General features: G+C 38.0%; 2 protein-coding genes across 2 annotated transcripts; both read left to right on the top strand.

Moving 5' to 3' along the window:
• Nucleotides 1-6,750: 6,750 nt before the first annotated feature.
• Nucleotides 6,751-9,189, top strand: LOC142644110 (putative UDP-rhamnose:rhamnosyltransferase 1). The gene is made up of 2 exons (XM_075818788.1): nt 6,751-7,359; nt 8,761-9,189. Exons 1-2 carry the CDS (start codon nt 6,751-6,753, stop codon nt 9,187-9,189), a joined length of 1,038 nt encoding a protein of 345 aa, XP_075674903.1.
• A 5,333-nt stretch (nt 9,190-14,522) lies between these two features.
• LOC142644109 (uncharacterized) lies at nt 14,523-18,273 on the top strand. Its single transcript, XM_075818787.1, has 3 exons — nt 14,523-15,483; nt 15,763-16,258; nt 18,111-18,273. Exons 1-3 carry the CDS (start codon nt 14,523-14,525, stop codon nt 18,271-18,273), a joined length of 1,620 nt encoding a protein of 539 aa, XP_075674902.1.
• Nucleotides 18,274-22,273: the final 4,000 nt, after the last annotated feature.

The raw sequence follows: 22,273 nt of genomic DNA, 5'->3' as shown, positions 1-22,273 counted from the left end.
AAACACAGCAGCTTCTTCAAGAGAAAGATGAATTAGGGCAAACTCTGTCTCCGGTCAAAATTTGCATGAACAAAACTTTGCTCTACACTCATGCAACTTGTGTCACATTTGACGGCCCTCAAAATAATCCTTATATTTGTTTAGGGTTGTGAGAAAATAAGCCTAAACAGATACTCACGGATTGGATGCAAAACAGTTTTGAAAAACTGAGTTTCATAAACCTCGATAGATAGCTATCTATCGAGATAGCAGTTGAGCCACGGGCTTCTGCAGCTTTTAAATCTCAATAGATACTAGCTGTCGAGATTTAAAATCCAACACTTTCTCACTTGATTCTTGGACAGATTTGCATGGTTTTAACACTTGAACTTGAAACCTTGTTTCTTGAAGCATTAAACACATCCTAAATCTACCCAAATACAAGTAAAACGTGTTTGTCAAAGGATTAGCCAATTATATAAAATATTGACATATGTTCCTAACATGAATCACATATGTCCTAACATCTACAATTAAACTTTGATGACTATCTCAAAAACTGATAAAGTAGTATAAAGAAGTTATTACAACAATTAATTAAGTAGTTGTTTCTATCAAAAAATTGTTGCAATTATAATTACTTATTATTTAAGGGTAATTCTACTGTACCCTCCCAAAAAAAGGAGGTACGGTACCCACTAGTAGGTAGCCTGCTCTACTAGGTTACATTTTTCTCATATTTGATGATTTCATCCTCACGTTGTACAGTTCCAATATCACATGTAACAGGTCTTTTGTCATATTTGGTGGTTCTCATACATTTTTCTCACATTTGACGGTTCTATTATCACATTGTGCAGTTCCAACATCACATGTGATAGTTCTTTTGTCACATTCGGTGGTTCCTTTACCTTTTTCTCACATTCGACGATTCCATCATCATATTTTGTGGTAGTTTTTTTGTCACATTCGGCAGTTCCTTTACTTTTTTCTCACATTTAATGGTTTCATCCTCACATTGTACAGTTCCAACCTCACATATGACAGTTCTGTTGTCACATTCGGTGGTTCCCTTACTTTTTCTCACATTTGACGGTTCCATCCTCACATTGTGCAGTTCCAACATCACATGTAATAGTTCTTTTGTCACATTTGGTAGTTCCCTTATTGTTTTTCTCAAATTTGATGGCACTGCCAACATCACATTTGATAGGATTTTTGTCACATTTGATGATTCCCTTTTTTTTTTTCTTTTTTTCTTTTTTTTCACATTTGATAGTTTCATCCTTACATTGTACAGTACTAATATCACATATGACTGTACTTTTGTCACATTCGGTGATTCCTTTATTTTTTTTTTCTCACATTTGACAGTTGCATTGTTACATTGCACAATACTATAATATCACATGTGACCGTACTTTTGTCACATTCGATTGTTCCTTTTTTTTTTCTCACATTTGACAATTCCATCATCACATTGGGTAGTACCAAAATCACATGTAACTGTACTTTTGTCACATTAGATTGTTCTCTTATATTTTTTACTCACATTTAATTGTTCCATCGACACATGAATTAGTATTAACATCACATATGGATGTCGCCAACCCAACTCAACCCCACCGAATTACCTAATAATCGACGAATATATATAACAAACATACTCCTAAAACCTCTAAAATTTTTGAAATACCTATATGTATACTAAAATTACCAAAACGCATCCCAACACTTAATAATGATCAATATAACCTCGAAACTCACAAAAATTACCGAGATATCCTTAAAACCTAAAAAATGACCAAAATGACCCTACAACCTAAAAAATGATTGAAATGCCCTCTAAACCTTAAAAAAAAAATGATCGAAATACCCTTAGAACCTTAAAAAAAAATGACCTAAATGACCGTGAAACTTAAAAAATGAATGAAATGACCTTGTAACTTAAAAAGTGACTATAATGCCCTTAGAACCTAAAAAATGACCGTAATGTACCTTAAACATAAAAAATGACCGAAATACCCATAGAACCTTAAAAATGAGTGAAATGACATTGAAACCTTAAAAAAAATTTGAAATACCATTGAAACCAATAAAATGACCAAAATACCTCATAAAACTTGAAAATGACAAAACACCTCTGAAAATCCTCAACAATTACTGGAAAATACCCTTAGAACCTAAAAAATGATCGAAATACCCCTACCCTGAAACCTAAAAAAAGACTGAAATAACCTTATAACCGAAAAATGACCAAAATGACCCTAAAACCTAAAAAATCATTAAAAGATCCATAGAACCTAAAAAATGATCAAAATACCCATAGAACCTAAAAAATGACAAAATGACCCTGAAACCTAAAAAATGACTTAAATAACCCTGAAATCTAATATAAAGATTGAAATACCCTTTTAACCTAAAAAATTGATCATAATGCCCCAGAAACCTAAAAAAAATTACTAGAATACCCTTGAAACCAAAAAAATTACCGAAATGATCCCACAACCTAAACAATTATTGAAATATGCTTAGAACCAAAAAATGACATTTATGCCCCCCAAAACCTAAAAAATTACCAAAATACCCCTGTAACTTAAAAAATGATCGAAGGACCCTTGAAATATAAAAATGACCACAATACTCTCTAAAACCTCTATTTGCAAGATCAAAATGACAATAAAATTTTTATACAACCACTCTATTTGCTTGATTTGAAACCCATTGATTTAAAAATTAATGGATTTAAAAACCTTGATTTGAAATCTATTGATTTTTAAATTCCTTGTTTGGGTCTTTTTATACAATGAAGGATTTGAAATTTCATTGTTTGGATGTCTAAATTTGGACTTGGATTAGGATTTAAGATCAATAAAATATTTTTTCCAATTATTATTTTCTTAAACTTTCTACATTTTAATTTTAGTAACATTTTTTAATAAATGCATAAGGTAATGAAAAGGCCATTAATAATCCAATTGACAAGATGATGACTAAAAATTTGTCATCATAGCCAACTAAAAAAATGTCTTCCCAACTATTGACAACTAAAATTTTTATATCACTAGAAAGAGAGAACCTTAATGCACGAGTTTTTTCACAACATTTAAAATCTCAAACAGAAAAATTGTTTCGAAGTCCTTAACTGCTAAAAATTTATGCGTCAAGAGAGACGATAAAGTATCCAAAATATTTGTCTTTTACACAAAATTTAAAAGAACACACTAGCACTCAAAATATGTGTCATCATCAAGTTACTCCTATCCTATTTTGAGATTCAAAACATCAAACAAAATTTATAGGACTTATGTAACATAGATTTCATTTCATTTTTTTTTTTTTGAAAAAAAAAAAATTACAAAGTACCCTACAATAGGAACATCAAACAAAAATCCAAGTCCACTTTCTTCGTCATTGCTTCTTTGAAGAATGCCATCATTCAATTCAATTAGGAAGCTTATATTTTCCTTATTCCATCATTTGAAACATACCAGTGTATATGACCTCTAATTCCTTGGCCTTTTTGTGATTTTTTTTGTTCTCTTTATCATTCAATTTCTCCTGTCCTCATCTTGCATCACCACCTCTTTTTTCATTTTTATTGATGAATCAATGAGGTTTTTATTGACTAAGAAATCAACCAAAATACAAGGCAAAACAACCAAGCCATAGCAAAACTAAGACTGGCCTCTGTAAAAAATAGTTTATAATAGACCCACTAAACAAAAACAGCAGGCTATGACAGCTTACACCCCCTAACAGTGTGCCATGATCTCAACAAATCAAGCTAAAAATGGCCACTCCTAAAACACAATCTACAACAAAAATTATACATTAACATCATCAGGCTATTACAACTTTTTAACACAACAACAACATGTCACAATTGAGCAATGAAACAACAGATACCGGGCTTTGACAATAATAGAGCACCACAAGATATCCAGCAATACCAAGCTTTCAATAATTCTCCATCATAGGATAGATCAATCACTAGTTTGATAATTTAGTATGCATTTTAGATTTGGACCCCATTAATAGCAAAGGATATGATTAAGCATTGAGTCACAATTGCATAGTTTGCTCTCTAGTCTCCCTTGAACATCCTTCTTTATAATGCAAATAAGTTGATCTTCAATGTATACCTTCCCAGAAAATATAATAGAATTTATTTGCTTCCATACATGATAAACAGTAGCCCACAAAGCTAGTTTGCAAAGGTTTGTTCTTATGCCTTTTCCTTTAAGATTATTTCTCCCTAACTCATACTATCCTGCCAATCATTCTTAGCAAAAGATACTAGAAACAAGTTAATTGTAATTTCCCAGACCCTCTTGGTAAAAGAAGAACCAAAAAATAAATGGTCCCCGAACTCAATGCTAAAGCAGAAAACACACAAACCATCCATTGGAACTTGGAAGACCCCGTTGCAAGATTCTAGCTTTGGTTGAAAGCTTACTAAGAATAACCATCCAACCAACAAATGAACGTTTAGGAATGGCCAAGTTAAACCACAGTAAATGCCACCATTCCATATTACTACCTCTGTTCCTAATTTCATTTCAAATACCAGCACAATTAAATTTATAAGAACCAACCCATAAAGCTCTGTCTTGCTCGTGAGTTTAACAAACAAATGCTTACTTTGGATATTCACTAAGTGGTCTAATTTGGCAAAGCAATGAAGGAACACAAACCCACATACACAAGCTACTTCAAAAGAACAAACAGACACAAACACTAGAAACCCACATACCCTTATATGCGAAAGTTACAATAATAATAATAACATAACATAACAAATGAATATTGATCCTGTTAATCAACTCATATAACAAATCATGAAGAAGATTAAAGATTCCTCGCACCCACCCACCCCATACCCAATACCCATAAATAATTGCATATATCTACCTTTTCAGATGGGTAGCCTTAAAAACCCAAAAAAGAAAAAGGGATACAAAAAAATGGCTGAAACTAGGTTTTATCGTTTGATCCTTACCTTTAACAATATTAAAGAGATTATGATCATCTCACGAAACCTTCACTGGATAGTAAGTCGAAGAGGTGCTAAAGGAGAAGGACAGAAAGAATGCAAGAAGAAGCAATCTGGTTTTTTGAGAAGAATTGAAGGAGCAATCGGCAAGAAACTCAGGGAAGGATAGAGAGAACGGCATGAAAGGAACGATTTGAATTTTATTTTAGGTTTATATATCTGACCTACTCTACCAGTAACCTGTAACCCATTAAAATAAAACGAACCGTCAGAATTAAAACTCCACCAAATTGATGGTCATGAATTTGTGTGGAACTGAACTCCCTAAAAATATTGGGGGTACTGTAGAATCACCTAGCATTTAAATATGATATCTACTTGGTGCAATAATGACTTTTGAATATTTCTTACTTTTTTAAGATACAAAATTTGATTAAGTTGTGTATTCAAGTTCGGCTACTATTTCTCTTTTCTAAAATGGAGAGATTGAAAAAATTTCACATCAATTAGTACACAAAAAAGGTTTGATATTTATTATTATTTTTTTTTTTGGTCTTTTCCTATCAGTTTTGCTTTGTTGAGAAAGAGAGATTTTTCAACACCCTAACTATAGAGAAAATGAACAGTTTTGTAGCACACCGAATAAATTTGTTTTTGGAAATATGCTAAAGATACTAGCAATTTTACTACATGATCTTTAGAAATTGACGTAACAATTAATTTATAGTTTTAAAAAACATAATAAATGAGTGTTGAATTATTTTTTTAATGATTGATGACACATCAATTGGAAAATGTCATGCAGTAAAATTTGTAGTATTCATGACATTGTTTTTTTTTTTTTTGGTTTTTTTATTATAAAAAAATGGTTTTTATTTATTGACTACTAATATTTGGGGTTTAATTAATACTCTCACAAGTAAAAATATATCCCTATTGATTAAAATTTGGAGGTCTTAGGCAAATGTCTAATTGGCCTAGTGCTTGAGCCAATACTAAAAATGATCCTGAACCCAAGGGCGACCAACAAAAAAAATGTAATGGTGACATACTTTGTATAATATAGGAGATGTGCTACATGCCTACCTCCACAATATTTTCACAACAAATCATAAGTGGTAAATTATTATTAGTTATAATTTAAATGTCCAAATTAAATTACTTTTTTGCCCACTCATATATAACAACTAATAACAAATTACCACTTATAATTTGTTGTAAAAATATTGTGGACATAGTATTTCTTATAATATAATATAATGGCCAAAATGCAGAAAGACCTCCCTATACTATCAATGTTGTATTGCTGTCTTGTTGACCCTAAGATTAAGAATTTTCTAAATTGATCCATTCTTGATTTTGTTAACTATAACTAACAGTCCCATGATGTGCATTAAACAACTTTACTTTAAAAAATTATTTTAAAAATAATTTGTGCACATCACATAACCAATTTCTATCAATTATAGTTTACGAAATTGAGATGAAGGGGTCCAGTTGGACAATTATTAAACCTCAGGGTCAATTTTAAAAAATTCATAGCACAACGTTAGTTTGCAACTGACCTAAACTAAAATATTCATGCGTGGCACAAATGTTAGTTTGGAACTGTCCTAAACTCCGAGGGATCGATCTTTTTACATTTTGCCCTATTAATAATGCCAAACTAACTTTCATGCAAATAATGTGTCAGCAATTTACTTAACAAAACGACTACTAAAAAAATCAGACTGAGGCTATTGATTCATTATTTTGTTCTCTGGCTAGTAGAAATCATGGCTTCTAAACAGTGCCACATTATGGTGTTCCCATGGCTGGCATTTGGCCATATGATACCATTTCTTGAGTCGTCCAAAAAGTTGGCAGAAAAGGGTATTGGAATTTCCTTCATTTCCACCCCAAGAAACATTCAGAGGTTGCCTTCTATACCTCCAAATTTAGCAGACAACATAAAGTTTGTGCAGCTTCCACTGCCATCAGTTCATGGCCTACCAGAAAATTGTGAGGCCAGCATTGACTTGCAAAAAGGAAAAATTCAGTATCTGAAGAAGGCTTGTGATATGTTTCAGGCACCATTTGAAAAGCTAGTGCATAAGGATCCCCCAGACTTAGTTCTCTTTGATTTCATCCAATATTGGGTCCCAGAAACTGCTGCTAAATTTGGTGTGCCTTCTGTCTTTTTTAGTGCTTATTCTGCTTCTACACTTTGCTTCTTAGGGCAACCTGATGAACTACAATTCTTCCAAAAACGTAATAAAATTGAAGATTTCGCGGTACCATCAAAATGGTTGCCTTTCCCTTCTATGGTCTCACAGAGCCCTGACCAAGCAGCACAAATGTTTCGAAAGTTGAAGTTTCCTGACATTTCTGAAGGAAAAATTCTGGTTTTGCATCTCATGCAAAACCCACAGCGGAAGCAACGAACTATGGTCTATTTCATTCATGATTGATAACGTGCACAATGTAAATTTCAGAATTTAAAAACAAGACGGCGTACCTTGGTGTGGAGAAATTCAAAACAAAGATTAGAAGTACTTAGGAACACTTTTAATCTTCACTCCAATTCCACTTTACGCCCAAGATGTGTGGTTTCTCAATCAGTTTTCAAGGGAGAATGAAAGTGTGTCTCACACTCTCTCACACACTGTTTCTTTTTCTTTTCTAATCTCTTCTAATAAAAATTCTGTATATTTCTCCCTTTATAACTAACTGATTATCTAATTGGGCTGGCCTATTGGGCCTTTCCAATTGGGCTTTAGTGTGTGGCTTGGAGTGGGACCAAAAGGGACCAATAAGACACTAGCTCCAATGAGCCTTGGGCTTTTCCATCAACTCTTGACAAGTCCAAAGTTACCATTAATTATATTTAATACCACTATATAAATATAATTGCACTCTAGGCCTTATTAATAAATTATATCACAAGACTTTATTATACACGTAACCCCTTCATAAAATATTCGTAGTAACACAAAGTCATAAATATAGACTACCACTTTGTAAATTACTACATCTTATCCTTGAGTACCCGGTTTAATTCTTTAAAGTTATTCATTATATATTTATGAAATCCAATTTCATAAATATATACTTTAGTAATTTCTTACTAAAGTGGTTAGGCCTAACTCTCTGAATAACTGAACCATTAAGCTTATCTCAAGGAAATATTTTATATCTCCATCAAGAGACTATGAATTCCATCTTGAGAATATATGTTCCATCAACACTAAATGTGGCTGCCCAACATACTGAGGTTTTGACCGTCACTTCAGATCTCACTCCTGATATATCAAAGCAACCTACACTTCATGATCAGGTCCATTATTCTCTCAGGATTAAGAGTTCATGCAAATAGAAGTCGTGAGATTTATTATTCATTTGACAGTCGTTAAAAGAATAATAAATCTCACAGCGGTCCTGTTCAATATGTTTTAACTCTTAAAACATATCAACATATCAACTAGAAGCTTCCACTTCCATGATCAAGACAAATCATTTTAGTTGACACGTTATAGTCTTCGCAGATGTAATGCCCAATTTCATCACCGACTACGAACTATTAATTCTGAGTTTACAAAGAACTTGTGATTTACATCTTCTGTGACTTTTCACATAAATCACATACAATGTATCTCATGGACTATATGATAATGTCTCACATTCATGTTACCATTATTTTAGATTATAATAAAATAACTTTATCAATCACAATATTAAGTCATACATCATGTCATACATAACGTCATACATAAAATCATACATAGCATCATACAATAGGATTTAAGGGCACTAATCCTAACATTTCTGGCATGTCAAGTGGCCAACGCTGGGCTGCAACTCTGGAGGGATGTGACTATGTTGTAGTAAGAAGTTGTATGGAGTCTGAAGGAGCATTTCTAGGATGCCTTGAAGAACTCTACCAAAAGCCAATTTTACCTGTTGGATTACTCCCCCTAAGTCCTGTAAAGAACATTGACAGTCACATTGACCCAAATTGGTGTAGTACTTTCCACTGGCTAGACAAACAAGGACCAAAGTCTGTGGTTTTTGTAGGATTTGGGAGTGAGTACAAGATGCCTATTGAACAAGTCCACGAATTGGCCTACGGGGTTAAGTTGTCTGAGATTCCTTTTATATGGATTCTGAGAAAGCCAGATGGAGTAAGTAGCTCAGAACTATTGCCTGATGGGTTTCTGGCTAGAATCTCTAACTGAGGCAAGGTTTGTCTTGGTTGGACACCACAACTCGAAATTCTGGCTCCCCCTGCTATTGGAGGTTGTCTTTTCCACTCTCTGGTTGGGGCTCTATCAATGAGTCACTCAGTTTTGGACATGCCCAAATTCTCATGCCCATGGTGTCTGACCACGGTCTGAATGCTAAGTTATTAGTGGAGAAAGGTATTGGCTTTGAGGCTCAGAGGAACAAAGATGGCTCATTCAACCGAGATGTTCTTGCCAAATCCATGAGGCTAGTGATGGTAGATAAAGAGGGAGAGCCACTAAGACTGAAGGCAACTCAGATGAAAACCATTTTTGGCAGCCAGAACTTTAATGAGAACTACATAAACAATTTTATTCACCATATGGGCATTTACCAGCAAAAGGATCATCAAATGCCTATAAAAGATGCTGAGAAGCTATAAAGTATAAAAACCTTTTCCTCTTTGCTTATTCCATAAACATTCTCATGCATGTTTGCCATTATACCTTTTGGCTAATTATAGGTTTACATTGTACTATCTTGATATATTTAAGTATTGGATGCACCAATTGTCCAAATAGGTATTCTCCCAATTATATTGTTGAACCCATAGGACTTAGCTCGCACCATCACTTACCAAGAAAACATTCTAGTATGTATCAAATCCTAGTGAACCTAGGCCTATCTTCGATGGCCTTAAGGTTGGCACTTTAAAAGGTTTTTCATGGATACAACCTACAAATTATAGCTTTCTTTACTTGAATATGTTGTTGGCTCATCACTGAATCTCTAGTTGAATAATTAGAAGCTTTATTAGAATTCAAATCCAAATTAACTTTTAATTGTAATCTAACTTTACCCCAAATGTCCATTTTAATTTTCTTCATTTTAGTCTCAAGTGACTCATTCTTAGTACTCAATACGAAAGTCGAGATAATCACCCCACTCACTTAGGTAAGACTACCTTATCATCATTATTGTCGAAAATTCTTGTGCATAGTTACAACTTAAAACCTAGTCCGATAATAATGTCACCATAGAAATTGATGATGTATTATTTTTAATATTTAAAGACCAATTAAAATCAATCATAAATTTCAAGGACAAAAAATATGACAACATGTATCCAATTAACAGTTCATTTTGTTCAGAAATTTATTATATTAATAATAATTAAAGGGATTTGGTGATATGAGGCGACAGGAACTAATTGGTTATTAAAATTTCTCTCCATACATATAATTCACAAGCATGAAAAAGTACTGTGAGGTGCCGAGGACCCAGGAACCCGAGGACCCGAGGAAGGGAAGGCCGACACGTAGCAAGCAAGAGGAAATAAAGGAATAAGGAAATTTACCTGATGATACCCGAAGATGAAGTGGCATGGGCGCTGGTGACATAAGGGACATATTGCAAATATTTGAATGTGGCAAGATAACTAAGAAGATTGCATTAAATATCTGACACCAACCTTTTTGGTCGCATTAACTAGGAAATATCAACTTTGTCCGTTGCATTAATGTAGATATGACCTGAACATTGCGGAACGCAAAGTTAGAGCTTTGTTCTATTACCGAGAGACAAGTGTTGAGGGAAAAGCTTGATAGATGGAAAGGTGTAAGGCTAAGATGATAGGAGCCAATGATATAAATAGGAACCGGAAGATACGGAAGAGGGACTTTTTGTTGTTGAATCCTCTCTACCAAATATATTGTACTTGGACCTTTGGTCAAGGAACAAGGAGTGAAATACTTAAGCTGGTTTATGATTTTTTGGTCCTTACAATTGGCGCCGTCTGTGGGAACAACAACGTGATATAGAAGTATATGGTTGAGGTGTACCTAGAAGGGGAGGAATCAGTAAGTTCACGAAGCAGGGATGTAACTGTAAGTCTCCAGCAAGAAAAAGGGAAGGGACATACCTCAGGGGTGGTGGAAGCACATGATAATAGTCAGGGGGCTGAGTAACAATCACCAACTGAGGGGCATATGTCTCGCGATGATATATTGCAACAAATGCAATCTAAGATAGCTTACTTACGCAAGCGCGTGGATAGTAGAAAATGGAGACGTAAGTGCCATGCTTGTTCTTCCAGTGACAGTTCGGAAGTAAACCTTGGAGGAAATGAGCCCCCAGTATTTGAGCCTACTCGAAGTGTGACCCGGGTTAGCGTATCTTCAATCGTTAGGGCAAAGCAGCAGAAGGAGATAAGGGTGCCTGGTGCTGATGGGATATATCATGATGATGGAAGTGATGCAATGGGTAAAGCCTTAAGGCAAATCGCCAAATCCCCTTTTGTGACCAGGATAAATAGGGCAAAGCTACCTCGTAGGTTTTCTCAACCCATTTTTACTATGTACAACGGGAAGACTGACCCTGTAGAGCATATTAGTCATTTTAGTCAAAAGATGGCAGTTTATTCGAATAATGAGGCACTGATGTGCAGAGTTTTTCCCTCCAGTTTGGGGCCTGTGGCCATGAGGTGGTTTGATGCTCTGGCAGAAGGTTCTCTGAGGTCTTTTGAGGAATTGACTAGGGCATTTGGAGCAAGGTTCATAACTTGTACTAGGATTCCAAAACCCTTGGATGCTCTACTGTCTATGTCTATGAGGGAAGGCGAAACACTCAAAACCTATTTCGACTGATATTGGGAAATGTATAATGAAATTGATGGAGATGTGGAGAATGTAGCCGTGAGAACTTTCAAGGTGGGCCTTCCCACGGAGCATGGGTTAAGGAAGTCCTTGACAATGAAGGCCGCGATAGATATGCGTCAACTCATGGACCGGATAGATAAGTATAAACGGGTAAAAGAAGACCAGGTGCAAAGTAAAGGAAAAATGAAAGGGTACCTGGAGAGGAAAGATCTTCAGGTAGGGGGGTTTCAAGGTATTCGGCCTAAACGAGACTTTTCAAGCCACCTGAGGACCGCCGAGACTCCTCTAATTAATTCATTATTCAAGGAGCCCATGCATCACATACTGGAGAAAATTCGGCATGAACCATATTTTAGGCCACCCAACAAAATGAGTGGAGATGCATCCATGAGAAATCAAAACCTCCACTGCCATTACCATCAGGATAAGGGACACACCACGGAGGATTGCCGGACATTGCGTGATCATCTGAATCAATTGATTAAGGCTAGGAAGATCAATCATTTATTGGCTAAACCGAATGGGAAAGGGGGACAGCAAGGCACTCGGAAATATTGGGGTCAGGCCCCTCAGCCATCGCTAGGCACTATTAACGTCATCTTGGCGCAGCCGAGAGGAGAGTTTGGGAAACCTTCTCGGGTCATGACCGTTCAAAACAGCTGTGGGAATGAGGTTATGGAGGAAAGTAATCAAGCAGATAAAAGAATGAAGTTCTCGGCGACGCCAGTATTGGGATTCTCCGATAAGGATAAAGAGGGCACATATCAACCCCACGATGACGCCTTGGTGGTAACAGTTCGTATCGGGGGATATGATGTAAGACGAGTCTTGGTGGACGATGGAAGTGGTGCAGAAATCATGTATCCTGACCTATTTAATGGTTTAAAGTTGAGAGATGAAGATTTGGAAAAATATGATCATCCGTTGGTCGGCTTTGATGGGAAGCAGGTAATCCCACGAGGAATGATTAAGTTACCTATGCAGGTGGAGGTTCTGAAGTGCAGGTGAACTTTATAGTTGTTATGGCATACTCCCCGTACACGGCCATTTTGGCCAGGCCTTGGCTTCATGCAATGGAGGCAGTTTCATCTACTTTACACGTAATGGTGAAATACCTTATACGAGGAAGTGTGGGAGTACTACATGGCAGCCAAATGGTAGCCAGGCAATGTCTGACGTCTGCCATTATCTGAACAGGTCAAGGTTCATTGGCGAGGGAGGTTCTAGAGACCTCATAGCAATTAAAGGAGATTGCTCGGGAAGTCAGCGAAGCTGAGGATGGAGGCTCTGCCGAGCAGATAGACAAGGTATTTATAGGGTAAGATAAAGAAAAATATTTTCAAGTAGGATCAAAGTTACTGAAACCGGAAAGGGAGGAGCTGGTTCAATTTTTACAGGATAACATTGATGTTTTTGCATGGACGACTTATGACGTACCGGGAATTAATCCAGAAGTTATTTACCACCATTTGAATGTTAATCTCCATGCTACGCCACTAAAGCAGCCTCCTTGGCGTGTATCTCAAGAACATGCAGAGGCAGTTAAAGAGGAGGTTAGTAAGCAAAAGCAAGCTGGGGCGATCAAAGAGATTTTCTATCCTGAGTGGCTGGCCAACACTGTCGTGGTAAAAAAGAAGAATGGTAAATGGAGAGTCTGTATTGATTTTACAGATTTGAATAAGGCATGTCCCAAGGACCCTTTCCTTATACCCAGAATCGATCAATTGGTGAATGTAACTGTGGGGCATCTCCGAATGAGCTTCTTGGATGCATTCCAAGGGTATCATCAGATCCCTTTGTCATTGAATGATCAGGAGAAGACGGCTTTTCGCGCCCCTAATGGCAACTACCATTACCGAGTGATGCCCTTTGGTCTTAAGAATGCAGGATCCACTTACCAACAGATGGTGACCAGAATGTTTGATACACAGCTGGGGTGTAATATGGAAGCTTATATCGATGACATGGTAATTAAAAGTAAAAAGACGGAAGACCATTTGAAGGATTTGCATGAGACCTTCTCAGTTTTAAGAAAGCACAAGTTACGCTTGAATGCATCGAAGTGTTCTTTTGGAGTGGGCTCGGGAAAGTTTCTGGGGTACATGATAACTCATCGGGGAATTGAAGTGAATCCCGATCAAATCAAGGCTATCTTGGGTTTGCATCCTCCTCGGAATCCTAAAGAGGTGCAGAAGCTAGCCGGTATGGTTGCAGCCTTGAATAGGTTCATATCCCGGTCCGCAGAGAGGTGTCGCCCCTTTTATAGTCTTTTGCACAAGTGGAAAGATTTCCGGTGGACTAATGAATGTAACTTGGCTTTTGAGGATTTAAAGCAATACTTGGCTAAACCACCAATATTATCGAGACCAGAAAAGGAAGAAGTGTTATATGCTTATCTAGCCGTCACAGATCACGCTGTAAGTCTCGTCTTGATACGGAATGATGATGGGGTCCAAAAACCAATATACTATGTCAGCAAGTCTTTACAGGAAGTAGAACAGCGATACCTACTTTTAGAAAAAGTGCTTCTAGCCGTGGTGCATGCAACGAGGAAATTGCCCCATTACTTTCAAGCTCACACCGTAGTAATACTCACCCAGTTGCCCTTGCAGGCTATTATGAGGAAGTCGAACTACACGGGGCGTGTAGCCAAATGAGGAACCAAGCTTGGAGCTTATGATGTCAAACATATGCCTCGGACAGCGATTAAAGGGCAAATCCTTGCCGATTTCGTGGCCGAGTTCACAGAAGGTCAGATTAACCAAGAGGATACCATGGTGATAGTGATGACCATTGGTCTGGAAAACGTCACTCCTTGGGAAGTCTATACGGATGGGGCGTCAAATCGAAAGGGAGCTGGGGTTGGGGTCGTGTTAATTTTTCCCGAAAAGTTAGTCATTGAAAAATCATTGAGGCTGGGATTCTCAGCCACCAATAATAAGGCTGAATATGAAGCTCTCTTGGTAGACACCCAAATGGCTAAACACTTGGGAGGAAGGATAGTAAGATTGTATTGTGATTCCAAACTAGTGGTAGGGCAAGTTAATGGAGCGTTTGAGGAAAAAGATGAGCGAATGAAGAGCTATCTCAAAAGAGTCAAAGGGGTGTTAAGTTTGTTTGAAAGCTTCCAAGTACAACAAGTCGCAAGGGGACAAAACGCTCATGCTGATTCATTAGCAATGTTGGTCACATCACTAGGCTCAAAATTACCACGTATGGTCACAGTGGAGGATTTACTGACCTTTAGCTTGACAAGTGTCTCGGCGGTACGGGTTCACAATATTCATATGGGCCTAAGCTGGATGGATCCAATTATAGCTTTCTTGCAGCAAGGTGTATTACCTGAAGATGGAACAATGGCCGAGAAGGTACGAAGAAGTGCTCCCCGTTACTGGCTGTCAGAGGAGCAGAAGCTCTATAGGCGTTCCTATGCAGGGCCGTACCTGCTCTGCGTACATCCTGAAGCTGTGGAACCTTTGTTGGAAGAATCGCATGAAGGGATGTGTGGGAGCCATACTGGAGGAAGATCATTAGCTCACAGAGCCATGACTCAAGGGTATTGGTGGCCGAGCATGCAGAGAACCTCTCAAGAGTATGCCAAGAAATGTGATCAGTGTCAAAGATTTGCACCAAACATTCATCAACCAGGAGGTAATTTAAATTCGTTGTCTAGCCCATGGCCCTTCGCTAAGTAGGGTTTAGATATCGTTGGACCTTTTCCTCGGACAGTAGGTAATAGGAGATGGCTCATTGTCGGCATGGATTACTTCACGAAGTGGGTGGAAGCCGAGCCGTTAGCTAACATTAGGGATGTGGATGCAAGGAAATTCATCTGGAAAAATATCATAACTCACTTCGGAGTCCCTCACACCTTGATTTCTGAAAACGGGCTTCAATTTGATAGCAAGGCTTACTGACGGTACTGTGCAGGAATGAGAATAATAAATGGATATTCAACACTGGCTTATCCTCAAGGAAATGGTACGGCTGAAGCAACGAACAAAGTCATCTTGGCGGGGTTGAAAAAACGATTGGATGACGCTAAAGGATGCTGGGTAGAGGAATTGCCTCATGTATTATGGGCTTATCGCACTACACCCCGAAGATCGACAGGCGAGACACCCTTTTCAATGACGTATGGTATGGAGGCTATAATACCATTAGAATCGGGTTTTCCCACCCTGAAATCCGACCAGTATGACGATGCGAGCAATCGTGATAGGATGTATGATTGTTTGAATACCATTAAGGAAAGAAGAGAAATAGCCAGTGTGAAGATAGGCAGCTATCAGCAGAAACTCAAACAGACATACGACAAGGGAGTTAGGTCTAGGCCCTTGGTACCAAGTGATTTGGTACTGAGAAAAGTAGTTGGGGCAGCAAGAAATCCTGCTTGGGGAAAGTTGGGACCTAATTGGGAGGGGCCGTATAAAATTACCTCATTAGTAGGTATAGGGGCTTATCGTTTAGAAAATCTAGATGGGAGGGTGATTCCTCGCCCTTGGAATGTAAATAACTTACGACGTTATTATTATTAAGAAAAGAATTTCCTTTTGTGCTAAAGATGTTGTTGCTTGGTTTCCATTCGTATCAATCTTGTAGTTATCAAAACACAAGTGTTAAACTGACCTTAGCTCTTGTTCGGCTCCTCGGGCCACAAGTCTAAGAGAAATTAACCACTTGTAAAAACACAAGTTTTAAACTGACCTTAGCTCTTGTTCGGCTCCTCGGGCCACAAGTCTAAGAGAAATTAACCAGTTGTAAAAACACAAGTGTTAAACTGTCCTTAGCTCTTGTTCGGCTCCTCGGGCCACAAGTCTAAGAGAAATTAACCACTTGTAAAAACATAAGTGTTAAACTGACCTTAGCTCTTGTTCGGCTCCTCGGGCCACAAGTCTAAGAGAAATTAACCAGTTGTAAAAACCATTGTTATTAATACCGTTTCGGACCCCGTTTCGGTTTGTCCAGTGGAATGGAATATTTCGGTACCGGCCGATTTCGGCGTACCGTTTTAAGGTGTTTCGGGTTCCTAAAAATTAAATTATATATATTCTTGTAAAACATAAAATTGTCAATTCTAATAAATAAATAACTAAATTTCAAATAATACAAATCATTTAGTCTTAACTCTTAAGTCTTAAACATCAATATAACATCTATTTAACATCACACAATAAGAAGATTTACAAGACAATAACTAAACATCAAATAATACAAAACATTTAGTCTTAACTTTTATGTCTTAAACCTCAATACAACATCAAACAATAAGAAGATTTATAACAAGTCATTACTCATTACATAAGCACATAATAATTAATAACTAATAAGCCAACAAAATTTATAACATAATATTAGCCATCAAATTTTTTTTTTTTTTTTTTTTTTTTTTTTTTTTTTCCATAGGCCAAATCATGTACCGGCCGGAATTCACATCTCGGCCGGAATTGGCCGGAATGGACCGGAATGGCCGGAATGGACCGGAATGGCCCGAAATCTGGCCCGAGGTGGAACGTTGGGTATTCCGGTACCGGTTTGCATACCGGAACGAAAAATTCCGGCCGTTCCGGCCGGAACGGAACGGAATCAATAACAATGGTAAAAACACAAGTGTTAAACTGATCTTAGTTTTTGTTCGGCTCCTTGGGCCACAAGTCTAAGAGAAATAAACCACTTGTAAAAGAGAAATAAACCACTTGTAAAAACACAAGTGTTAAACTGATTTTGGTTCTTTTTTGGTTCCATTTGGTTCTTATCTGGTTCCTCGGACAATAAGCCAAGAATCATAAGTCTAACAAGGTAAAGGCTAGTGTATCTCAAACAGTTAAGTATTAGTGTAAGCAAACTTCAGGTGTGCTACGTTAAGTTTGTTTCATGCCTCGTCTCTCAAACGTTATGAAAAGTTAAATAGTGAAGTTATGGTTCCCAAGTTAATCCTGTTATGCTTCATAAAATCACAAGTATAACGATAAACACCTTTTAATTGATATCATGATTTTTTATATATCATGATTTTTAATTGATCTAAGCCTCTATCTAGATACGTAAAAAGTGACGGTGAAATGGCAACACATGGTGATAATAAATGCATAACAAAAAAGGCCAATATTAGTCTCTTGTAAAATTTCATTTCAAAAATGTGGCAGTCATGTAGCCTCTTACACCCGTAAAAAAATAAAAAATAAAAAAAAGAGACAGCAACAATAATACGACTAAGCAACAGGCTGCTTGTCTTTTTTCTTTTCTGATTCTTTATCTTTCTTCTTCTTTTTTTCCAGCTCTTCAGCCAAGTCACTTTTAATTATTTCTTCCACGGGCAGGGCTGTAGGAGAAGGGTTTTTTGTTGTTGGCGCATCAGACGGGTCAGAAGCAGGGAGGGGCGCAGCTGGTTCACTTGTTGGCACGGGGGGAGCAGGAGCTAAGCGTAATGCCGAAGGATAGTAAACGTTGTCTGAAGTTCAGAGTTCAGCGTTAGCGGCTACCCCGGCAGCATCCAGAGCACGCCCCCATACCTTCAAACAAAACGTTCTAGTGACCCCTTTGAGTTGGGCGGTCAAGCTGTCAGTCACCTTTTTCATCCCAGGGTCGTACGCTGCCTACTCAGCAGCAGCTTGCTCCTGCTCCTTGGTGGCTAGCAATCCTTGCACTTGTTTAAGCTCAACAACAGTGAGGGCGAGCCTGTTTTGAGCTTGCTTTTGGGCTTCAAGAGCAAGATTTGCCTAAGACTCATAGCTTTGTAGGGCAGCCTCAGCGTTTTTATAAGCCTTCTCTACTTCTGACAAGCGTGTACGGGTCTCTTTTAAGTTTAACTCGGCTTCTTTTTGGGCTTTCACAGCCGCCTCGGCATTGTGCTCAGCTTTCCGGGCAAGGTCCAGCGAGTGGTCAACCCATTCTTCGGCCATAAAGGAAGCCTGGACTGTCTATGATACATTTGAATTAACAAAGTTAGTCATAATAAAGAATTAAGGCTTATAAATAGAATGTGCAAAGACTTGGGAAATACCTTGGCTAAATCCTGTTTCAAGGACAGGAAGACTTCCCTCTTGCGGAATGACCGCAACTCAGCCATGTCTTCGGGAAGGCATAGAGCCTTCTCTAAACACTCGGCCACCAGGCTCGAGCTTCCCTTCTTTGGGTCCTTCAGGTTGGCATCATCCAAAACAGGAGTACCTAAGCTGAGGGTAAAGTTGGGTCGCCAAGCTGATGCTTTTCGTGTAGGCTCACTACTGGGGTCCTTGGACGAACCAGTAGGAGCAGACTTCTTGGAAAGGGCTTTTCCAGACCTGGTATCTTTAGAAGAAGGGTCGAGACTCTCCCCTTCTTCAATTTCTATCACATTTTTACTACTTTGGCCCCTTTTTCGTTTTTTGTCCACAACTTCTGAAGAAGGTGCACGAGTCACAGAAGGGGTAACTGGACGATGAGGGACAGTCATCGCTGGTGAGGAATCGCCTGCGTGCGCTTGAAGCAAGGCCAAGAGGTTGGGCTCTTTCTCTTGAAAACCCATTACGCTAGTCGAGGGGTTGGAACTGGAAGGAGTGTCTTCACGATAGAACACCTCAAAGTCCCTCTCTGTCACTTCGGGTTGAGTTGGCTCGGGAGTGGTAGCTCTTTCCTCGAGGGCAAGATTAGCAGTTTGTTCCGGGGGATAAAGTAATTGGACGGCAAGTGGGGCAGGAAGCTATGCGTCTTGAGTTCCTGCAGGCGGAGGTGTAGGCAATAAGAATCTAGGGGCCGCAATGTCAATCTGAGCTAATCAAAGACCCCTTGCTCTGATTACATTCTTCGGGCTTTGGAAACGTTTGGTGGATGGTGTGTATCCGAGAATGATGTGGGCTGCTCGGAGTTTTCCGTCTCTGTGTACAAATATTTCAGACTGAAGAATCCAGTTTAGATCAGCACGGTTCACAGCAGACAAGTTCGGAGCGGTATGGTAATCGTCTTCAATAAGGAGTGAAATCGTTAGAATGAATAAGTTAAACAATACAAAATACATAAAGGGAAGTTGGTCACTCCTAAGTACTAGGTCAGTCCTCAGGAACACTACTTGGTACCCCTTCTCGGGTAGGGCAGTGTAAGCCGTCATGCCAATTGCCCGAGATGACAAGGTAATCTTCATCCATCCCTTTACTTGAATCGAGTAAGCAAGAAATCAGCCTAATGGAGGGGAATCTACATTTCATATAATATTTAGTCATGTCCCCTTTTTGGCAGTTGTACACTCAATTTACATCTTGCCGGGTCAAATTGGTCCCCATCCTTCGGTTAAGGGCGTCTACGCATCCTAAAATTCGAAGGACATTTGGGGAACACTGTGAGGGGGTAAGCCTATAGTTTATCAGAAAATCCCTAGTTACTCTACCCATAGGAATTTCCATGCCCCCCTCGATAAACGCAATCATTGGAATCAAAACGGATTCAGGTGGACGAGATACGAGTGGAATCTCTTCTTCCTCACAATACATAATGTCTACGTCATCGGGGATCTTATATCTGTTTTTAAATGCGGCATTCACCTCATCTGTGTTAACTAGCTTAGCGTACCTACCCATTAGTCCCTGTGACAAGAGGAGAAAAGCAAGCAAATAGAAAGAAGCAAAAGGAAAATGAACACACCTCTGAAGATCGCTTAAAACTGGTCCTCGGGAGCTCACTCTTCTTTTAATACTTCAAAATGCCAAAATGAACTTCATCTAGCCTGAAGGTTTGCTTTTATAGGGGTGGGAAAGTAGAAATAATGAGGTAAAAGAAATAAGGGCAATGACTTTCCCGCTCATAACTAAGAGCGAAATCTGAGCCGTACATTACCCATCCAGCCGTAGAACGTGCATGGGAAAAGAAACGCCAGACTCCATAAATGCTCCATCGTGGGATACGAGGCGCCAGACGCGGGTCATGGGGCAGTGAAAAGACGTCTGTATGTGTGAAAACAAAGGGATAGGTAAGAAGCGTGTATGCGAAGTTAAAACTTGGTTATTAATTTATGGTTAATAACTCAAGTGTTAAAGCCTTAAAGGGGCTGTTGTGAGGTGCCGAGGACCCAGGAACCCGAGGACCCGAGGAAGGGAAGGCCGACACGTAGTAAGTAAGAGGAAATAAAGGAATAAGGAAATTTACCTGATGATACCCGAAGATGAAGTGGCATGGGCGCTGGTGACATAAGGGACATATTGCAAATATCTGAATGTGGCAGGATAACTTAGAAGATTGCATTAAATGTCCGGCATCAACCTTTCTGGCCGCATTAATTAGAAAATACCAACTTTGTCAGTTGCATTAATGTAGATATGACCTGAACAGTGCAGAACGCAAAGTTAGAACTTTGTTCCATTACCGACAGACAGGTGTCGGGGAGAAAGCTTGATAGATGGCAAGGTGTAAGGCTGAGATGATAGGAGCCAATGATATAAATAGGAACCGGAAGATACGGAAGAGGGACTTTGTGTTGTTGAACCCTCTCTACCAAATATATTGTATAGGGACCTTTAGTTAAGAAACAAGCAGTGAGATACTTAAGCTGGTTTATGATTTTTAGGTCCTTACAAGTACAATTGGCAGCATTCTAATGATACACATAGCAATGACATTCGAGAGAAGAAAGATGACATTTTCCACAAAGTGCCCCCTCCCTTTTTTTACATCGATTGTTACAATGAGAAGACTCGATGCATATTCCTGACCATGTTTTGCTTTTACGTTCACGATATATGCATTTGCATTGCTTGGGAAATATGAAGCAATCTCAATCAAATATCTTGCAGTTCTTCAAATCTGTCAAAATAGAAGGAAAAAGAAAGTAACAAAATATGCATTAAAGAATATGTAAATGTCAAACAATTAAACCTGCTCACACTAATACTATCTTTGCCCAATTTTCTTTAATCAAATGACAGTACATAATATATATATATATATATTTTAAAGATAATATAGACAGAAGATATAAGGGAGGGGGTAGATTGCCTTTAGTGCATTGGTATAGATAATATTTTAAAAAAAAATTTATGGAAAAGAAAATAAAAACACTTGAATTTTATTTTATCTTTTTTTATATATTTCATAAAAATTGTATCAAAATTTTCTTAAAATATTCTATTAACAAATCACTTAAGAGCTTCCGTTAACCAGATCTTAGTTTATATCATGGTGAAAGATACGAAAGTACCTGTATTTGCGCCAAGGATGAATATGAAGAAGATGAAAACCAAATAAATAGATTTAAGAGACATAATCATGTTTAATCTCACTTATTGCAGATGAATATTGTAATAGGCAAGTTATTTATACCGAGCGTTACATCATTTTATGCTTTCAATCTCTATAAAATATTAAGGCTATGAATCAACCAAGTGCCTATCCCTGGACGTATGAAAAATTCTTTTATGAGACTTTTTTTGTTGAAAGTTTCTTTAATGAAACTTTTTTTTTTTTGGTAAACATC

This window comes from Castanea sativa, chromosome 7, assembly GCF_040712315.1.
Source record: "Castanea sativa cultivar Marrone di Chiusa Pesio chromosome 7, ASM4071231v1".
Classification (NCBI taxonomy): Eukaryota; Viridiplantae; Streptophyta; class Magnoliopsida; order Fagales; family Fagaceae; genus Castanea; species Castanea sativa.
The sequence above is the reverse complement of the archived record's forward strand: the minus strand, read 5'-3'. Positions and strand labels throughout refer to the sequence as shown.